This window comes from Lipotes vexillifer, unplaced genomic scaffold (assembly GCF_000442215.2).
Source record: "Lipotes vexillifer unplaced genomic scaffold, Lipotes_vexillifer_v1.1 scaffold902, whole genome shotgun sequence".
In the NCBI taxonomy this organism is placed as follows: domain Eukaryota; kingdom Metazoa; phylum Chordata; class Mammalia; order Artiodactyla; family Lipotidae; genus Lipotes; species Lipotes vexillifer.
In genome coordinates, this window is record NW_006794304.1 from 283,907 (window position 1) to 292,180 (window position 8,274).

Here is an 8,274-nt window from a genome sequence, read left to right on the forward strand (position 1 = left end):
TTTCTAACCCTCATTCAGACCACAACAACTAACAAATAAATATATATTTACAAATTGTGAAAATTTGACAGAACTGAACTGGGTACAATGACTATGAGTAAGTAAGCCCCGCTTCAATAAGGTGGTCAAAGGCTGCTCCAAGGAGACGAAATTTGAGTTGAATCTGGGCCCTCTGAGCCCATTTACTTAAATTTTAACAAAAAATAATGTATATGTACAAATTTTAATAGTTTTGTTAATTACATATTATCATTATATATTAACTATGCTTCAAACCGTTCAATTTTTCTTATGTAAATAAGCCCTCTTTTCTTTCTGAACACTTTAAAACAGTTAAGACATAAACAGATTATTTTAAACTGAAGATATGTAGCAGTTTCTTGTTTGTTTTGAACTCGGTTTGCAAAAGAAATCAGTTTTCCACTTAATCAGAATTGATGTCTCTCTCTTACTCACACCAGGAGATGCTGGTATCAGGTCACACTCCTCTCTCTCTGTGTAGAGACTTCCTTATCTCTGTGTCTCACAGGGTGACCCTCTTCTCACATTCTTCCTCTTGGCTTCTCCACATGTCAAGGTTAAATCTATTTAATCTGCAAAGCTCCCAGGATCAAAAAGAGAAGAAACTCTTTCCTCAGGGAGCTGAGTAGGAAGGAACCTGAATAAACAATGATCACAGGTTAGGAATTGGGTAAAAGGAAGAGAAGAAAAGAAATGGGAAGACAGGGAAACAAGGGAAGGAGTATTCCAGGAAGAAAAGTCAGAGGTGTGAGTGGGCTGGAGACCCCTTGAGGAAGCTGGATCTGGGGATGGAGCTGAAATATCCTCCAGGCCCCATAGCGAAGGAGGGAGAATGTTAATGTCTGAAGCCAATTATCCTGTTTCCTTGTGTCCCATTACACCCAGCCTAGGCTGCCCCTTAAAATCTTGTCAAAAAAAAAAAAAAAGAAAAAATCTTGTCAGATTCACACTTCAGACACATATTACATGCTGTGTATGAGAGATGCAGAGAAGGGTAAGCATGGGCTTTGTCATGGTTCAATGGAGAAGACAGACACATGCACAAAGGCCATTATACAGCATGCTCAGTGCTCTCCTAAAGTCATTTACTAGGGTTAGACGCAGATCGTGTTGATTGTAATGGTGAGTTCCCCAAGGGGTGGGAATATATCCAGACCTCTTCTTCACTGTATCTTCAATGACTAGAACAACACAGGGTGCCTTAAAAATGCTCTGTAAATGCATGCTGCTTAATAAAGAGGTGCAAAAATATTTATACCTTAGATAGTAGGCAGACATCATAGGGTTTTAAGCAAAAAGAAACACAAGCATGGCTTTCATTTAGAATTAACCCCCTAGCAGCACAGTCAGGAGGATGTTTGGGAGGGGAGGGGAGTTAGGAGACCAGGTGAGGAATACGTGAAGTGAGGAAGGTGTGAGCAACAGCTGGTAGCGTGAGGAAGACGAGGGCTCTAAATAACCAGCTTTCTGCCTTTGGCAACAGGAAGAAAACAAGGGGTGTGGGGAGAGGCATGGGCATGAGGCAACATCAGTCCTGGGAAGGACTGTGACCCAAGAGAAGAGGTCCAGGAGAGAGCAGCCCACGTGGCTGAGGAGAGCAGGTCGAGGGTAACAGAATTGAGGAGTAGCCCCTGAGCTTAACCTATCAGGATGCTACCGGGGCAAACCAGCCACGAGGGTTTGAGGAGTGAATGGCTGGTGAGGAACCAGAGACAGGGAGCAGAGGCAACTGTTTCAGAGGCCAGTGGAGAAGAGGAGAGGAACAGGTGTGTTTGGACCGAGGCAGTTTCCTATCATGGCCTGTGGAACCCAGGAGAGGCCACCCTTGCCCACCGGAGGAGCACTGCCCTGTTACCATCTCGGAGCAGCTCTAGGCAGGAGTAGAGGCTGAGGCTTCTCTGAGGACACAGGCAAGGGAGTCTGGGACCCCTCCTCGGTGGGCTCTGCAGGACTGAGTGAGGATGGGGGAAGCACCTTCCCTCAGGGAGTGCCGGGAATGAGCCAATACCCAGCTGAGTCTGCTGCAGGTCCAGGCATGGGGGTCTGGGGCCGACAGAAGGTGGGCAGAGTAGGATGGTAGTGCCAGAACCCTCATCTCCTGCCACCCCAGAGATGCTCCCTCCTGCAAACTAATCCTGCCCTATTTTTCTTTAACCACTCCTAGAACCCTGAGGAAGGCAGGCAGGGATGCTGTGAATCTGGACCGAGTCTGCAGTGAAAGGTTCTCAGAAGGAAGCAGTTACCTGAGCAGAGGGGCCTGACAGGGATGGAGCTGGAGCTCTGGCTGACGGGGTTCTTGGCAGTACAGCGATACCTGTCACTGACCCCAAATCTCCAGGACACGCTGAGCGTGGTCCCGCCATGAGACACAACTGCCCCCTGGCCTTGGGGGTCCCAGCTATACTTAACATCCTCTCCAGCCTGGTCCATCCAGCAAGCCAGGGTGATGAAGCTGGTCCCATCCTTCATGATCTGAGAGCTGGCCGTGATATTGGGCTCTTGCAGACTCTCTGTTCCAAGAAGGGATAGTTCAAGCTATGAGAAGGCTCTGGCTTGGCCAAGCAGAGGAGAAGAAAGGTCAGAGTTCAAACGTAGGCCCTCTACCCCCCACCCCCACCATTGGCACACAGGGTGAAATCCTTGGTGTTGTTGATCAGGGGACTCTGCAGAGTTATCCAGGCTTTATAGGAGCCAGAGTCCTGCAGCCTCAAGGAGCTGACCTGAAGAGAGTAGTCGTGGCAGAGGACACTCACTCTCCTGCTCTTGGGTCCCTGCGTCCCAGCAACCAGGATTGGTTTGCCTGCCGGTCCTGGTTGCAAAATAGCCACAAGTCCTGGAGAGCTCCAGGTAACCTTTTCAACCTCCTGCCCCACCGGGACTTCCAGGGGCAGAGTGGCCGACTTCCCAAGGGTACTGATCACTACCTCCCCTACTGATTCCCCTCCCAGGATTCCTGGTCCTGCAGATGGAGAGAGAAAACCACAGCTTCAGCGTCAGGGCCTCCCTGGCCACTTGGGGCAGCCATAGGTCCCATCTAGCCCCTCCTGCCCAGACCCCTCCAGCCTCCCCATCAGGCCCAGCGGGTCTCCTCCCTCTCCCCTGACCACACAGAACAACCCTGGCACCCCCACTCTCTCAAGGGTGTTCACCCCTCTCCTCGGAGCCTGAAGGGGACAAGACTCCTTCCTCCAGCTTCCGTCCACTCCAGAGCTGCCGAGCAGGGTGTGTGCTTGGGTTTCAGGTACCTGTGCATGAGGGCGGCACCAAGACAGGGAGGGAGCTGTTGTTACTAACTGGGTTCTTGACCCCGCAGGTAAAGTTCAGAGCACTGTTCCCAGGTCTCAAGGAGACATTGAGGACAGACCCTCCGTGGGACACAACAGTCCGGGGTCCCAGGGGTGTCCAGCTGTAGGTCACAGTGCCTCCTCTGCTTTCTGCCATGCATGTTAGGATGACGAGGCAGTGTCCATTCCCACTCATCCTAGAGCTCATTGTGACACGGGGCCAGGCCAGCTGCTCTTTGTGTGCAACAAAGAACCAACGGAGGACTGGGAAACTGCTCTGGGCCTTCCCTTCACAGGGCAGAAGCAGGAGGCGTGGCTGCCAAGACCCTGCACCACCCTGAATACACATAAGGAATAACAGAGGCAGAAGCTGGCCACGTCTATTCTCAAGCTTTGGGCTTTATAAGGCATGTCACTTAATATCTCCTCAGATTCCCAGAACAATCTTATGAAATGGGTAGGGAAGGTGTTATATCTACTCTATTAAGTTACTTACCCAGAGTCTCATCAATCGTAAATCCAATGGATCTGACCTCAAAGCTGAATTCCCACCCTGCACTGAGTAGATGAAGGCTGTCTGTACGGGCAAACAAGGAACCGTGTTGTAATTACATCTTTCTCCAGTAGGGGGCTCTGAAGTATACACTGAGCTTCCAGATGCTGAACCAGGCTCCCAGAGGAGGTGGCCCTATGCCACTGAGGTTTCTCCTACGTCCTTGCATTCCCTCCCACCTCCACTCCATCCCTTCTCACCCTGGGACCAGGCACCCAGATGCTCTCCTTAATGATTTGCCCACCTGCCTCCCCAGGCCAGAATCAGGACGGTTTGAGGGCAGCAGCAAGAGCAACTTGCAGACAACAGATAATCAGGACAGGCAACAAAGTCACAAGGCTTGGGAGAAGACTGCTCTGCTATTGGGCCTCTGCCCTGGGGTCCACCTGACAGTAGCCCCAGGGGCAACTCAACTATGCAAAATAGGACAACACAGACCGGAATGTCCCCCAGGAGAAGGCAAGCTGGAATGTCCACTGCTGGGTAACTTTCTGCTGCCTCACTCCAGTGTGTCTTCCATAGACCAGGCCCTGGGATCCAAACCCTTCCCCTGCGACCCCTCCTGCAGGCCCTTGTCTCCTCGGTGTCCTCTCAAGCTCAGGAAGATAAATACGGGACATATGAGAAATCCAGGGTGTGGCATTGGGGTACCTGAGTTCTATTCCCAGCTCTCTGCATCTTTCTAGCTCTCTGTCATGGGTATGTCATTTTTTTCTCTTTGAGACTCAGTCTCCTTAGCCTAGAAATCAAAACCCCTTTCCTGCCTGTTAGCAAGGCTGTCACGAACCGCCAGTGACTTAGGAAATACCCTGTGAAGGATGAAAGCCTGGCCCCTTATCATCACTCTTGCCCCAGGAGCACTCTCTGGAAGACACCACCTCTGATTGGTTAGCACAGCTTTATATCCTGCCCAGAATCCACACTGAGCTCATCCTGCCAGAATGACCATCAGCATAGTGAGAGGGATCTCCCACCACCCCTGGGGTGAACAGTCCTACCCCAGGTCCCAGCAGCCCCTCACCCAGTGTTCCCTTGCCCTGTCTGAGGAACGGGCCACAGACATTCCAGGCCAATTTATGGCAGAAATGCTTTCTCCCCAACTATGTGAACCTGACCTTGGCAATTCCATCATCCCTGACTTAAAAAAATAAAAATGCCTTCATCTAATAGGAATATTTCCTGTCACATAACCCAGGAAGATGTCTGAGAAGGATATCCACTTTCTCTCCAACACTTAGCTTCCTGTGTTCATCCTCACTCAACACTGGTACCTTTCCTGCTACCCACCGTAGAGGAAGAGCTCTGCCATGGCATCATGGTGACCTTGCCTGGTGAACTTGCCATCCATGGCATCCTTGTTCCTCAAGCAAAGACTAGAATCACGGCTAATCTGAGTCTTGCAAAAGACCTCGTGATCCTCCCAGAACATGACAGGAGGATGGCCTGTGAAGAATTACCTTGAAGCCATCTCCCACAGGCCTCCCACTGGTCCCTCCTGGAAGGCTGTCATGAGCAGTTTGTCATGAGGTTCAGGGCTTCCAGCTCCACCCTCGCAGAACAGAGCTGCTGACTACAAAACCTCTTCTCTGCAGTCTAGAATTTGTTTCTCAGCAGCCCCCATTATGTTCATCCGGTCCCTTTTTTCTCAGTGTCATCATTTCTGGAGTGTGGGATGAGGACCTTTGGCCCCTCTCCCTCTCACTACCTATATAAGTAATAAGCTGTTTGAATCTAAAAGTACCTGTGTCTTCACTGGCCGATCTTGCTGCTGTGTATGCCTGGCACCCCCCCGACTCCTTGTCCCCTTTGTAGTTTCCCCTGCTAAAACAATCGTTTAAATTCCCTTAAATGAATATGATAATAGTGTTCTCGTACATCTGTACAGAGCTTTACAAAGCTTTTTCCCATGAATTTTATTCTCACAGAAGGTAGTGTTCCTATTTTAGCAAGGAGGAAGCTCAAGGCCACACAAGTAGGTTGTGGCAGAAGCCAGTTCTCAGGGCCTGAAATACCATTCTCTGCCCAGACCCAGCGGTTCTGCTGCAACTGGTCTGGGACACATCCTGGGCCCCCAGGTTTTTCAGGATATTCTCCCAGGTAACTCTATTTTCCATGTTTTTCCCCAGTGAGCACGTGTTAGCCTTGTAATTAGAAAGAAAATTATAAATGTAACCAAAGTGAGAAAGGCTATAAAAATGACTGAAAGACAGTCACCACACACACCCACCTGTTGCCGTTCCCCAGACACTCACCATAGACGTGCAGGCTGTACTTCCAGGCATGGGTAATGCGGGAACTCCACAGATTAACGTGGGCTCGGTAGGACCCTGCACCCTCCCAGCTCAGGTGGCCGATCTGCAGGGAGCAGTCTGGGCCCACCACACTCAAACGACCCCAGTACTGCGTTTCTGCCTGGTAAAAGGTGTCTGGCCCTCCAGCTTCTACCAAGGTTACCGTGGCTATTACCCCGGGGACCGAACGACACATCCAGTAGATGCTCTCCACCTGCTGTCCATCCTGCAGCTGCAGGGGCAAAATGACAGACCCCCCTAGGGTCCCAGTTACCACCATGGGGGCTGAGTCCTCTCTGGAAGTCCCTGGTCCTGCAAACACAGAACAGAGGCTTCAGAGGCAGCCTATTACATTGGAGGCTCACAACAGGCCTGAGAGAGAGAGTCAGGGCCATGATTATTATTCCTATTTTATAGGTGAGAAAACAGAGACCCAAAGAATTTAGGTGCCTTGCTCAAGACTACATAGCTAGTTATATAGGGATAGAACTAAAACACAACTTGGTCACTCCTCCACACCAAAGTGGTCTCCTTCAGCATTTACATTAATTAACATATAAGGAAATAATCAATGAAGGCTGTCCTAAGGGTTGCAGGTACTAAGTGTCATGGACAGTAAGCAAAATTCTTGGGAGGGGCCTATGGGGACGGTGATCTCTGCTGTTTCTGTGAGTCACTCTCTTTCCCATTCAGGGAATAGGGCCGGAACTCACTTAGCACAGCTCCATCCACAGCAGGAACTGCTTTCCAGCATCCCCCATAATTGCTTATTTGGCCACTTCTGAAACAAAAGCCAGCTCCTCTGAGGCTCAGCCAGGAATCTGGGAACATATCTTTCCAGAGCAGGAGGGATGGTGCTGTGGTAGCCAAGCCAGGTTAAGCGTGGTCAGTGGGACAGTCATTTGGATACCAGCCTATACTGCCCTTAAGAGAAGAGTGTAACACCAGGGCACTAGTCAGACTGCCCAAGTTCAAGCCATTGCTCTACCAGGCGCTAGCTGTGTGATCTTTGGCAGGTTACTTAACCTCTCTGAGTCCTGGTTTTCTCACCTGTGAAACAGGGAGTGCCATCTTCCAGAACTTTGTGAGTGTTAAATGAGATAATGCAAGTAAATGCCTCACTATGGTATTATTAAAGATACTTAACGTCATTGAAATAAGTTGGTGACTGCATCTTGTTTGCATCCTTACCAAAACTAGTCAGTGCTCTTGCAGAGAAATGTAAAAAAAAACACTCCTATGTAGTGCGGCCCATCTCTATTTTTGCAACACCGACACAGTCCCAGGAGGCAGAAAGTCTGAAACTGACTCAGCTCTGCTGCATAGTTGTTTAAAGAGAAAAGGCTGCCTGGCCCAGGGAGGGATGCAGGTCCTGATTCAAACTGGAATCTAGGAGCACTGGCTGCATCACTGATTCCTAGGCCTGGTGGTGAGGTTTTTCTGCTGAAAGTTGAACTGAGAAGTCCTGTGATAGTAGCTGTGGTGACAAGGGGTAGGAGAGTGGTTGCTGTCTTGTGGGAGTGGGGATTCCACACTGTGGGGACGTACAACATCCTGTGTGCCCACCCCAGAATCCACTTGACGGCCTGGTGTTCATTTCTTCCATGGAGCTATTCTGGCTCCACTTGGAGGATTGTGCAAATCGGCTGGAAGCATGCCAAGTCAGTGCTGGCACCAGATGGATCTTTCTCATCCCAAGTTGGCCCAGGACCTAAAGTCTGGCCTGGAGGAATTCCACCTTGACCAAGCAACTATGCTCACCCTTGTGCCCTTGAGTGCAGTAACTCGTTAAGCCTAGTTCAAGGGCTACTTCCGTTCTGGAGCCTTAGCTGAGCTTCATACTTCCGGTCTGGCCGTGCTTTCCTCCTAGTTTCCTTCAACCTGTGCTTTTGTTGGCTTGTTTGGTTTAAAGCTTTTACTTCATTCTGCCTCATACAACTAGCTGGGTTGTTTGTGTTTCCCCATAGTTCATGAGCTCCCCAAGGACAGGAGAAGGTAGAAGGGAATTAGTATCTGAGCAATAAAGTAAAGTAAGGCTGATGGTTTAGCCATGTGGTTAGGTGCAGTGGGATGTGTGTAGAGCTTCCCTTTCTGAATCCTGTTTCTGGATTCAATGAGGGAAAGA

At 49.9% G+C, this 8,274-nt stretch overlaps 1 protein-coding gene across 1 annotated transcript in view; it reads right to left on the reverse strand.

Moving 5' to 3' along the window:
- Positions 1–584: 584 nt before the first annotated feature.
- The window catches only part of LOC103078047 (SLAM family member 9-like), a gene marked incomplete at its 5' end in the record, with an annotated part of 9,753 nt that continues 2,063 nt past the window's right edge, over positions 585–8,274 (reverse strand). The window contains 4 exons of the mRNA XM_007467103.1: positions 585–658; positions 2,265–2,531; positions 3,267–3,539; positions 6,111–6,481. Of these exons, the coding sequence (XP_007467165.1) occupies positions 585–658; positions 2,265–2,531; positions 3,267–3,539; positions 6,111–6,481 (985 nt within the window). The remainder of the gene's footprint in view (positions 659–2,264; positions 2,532–3,266; positions 3,540–6,110; positions 6,482–8,274) is intronic.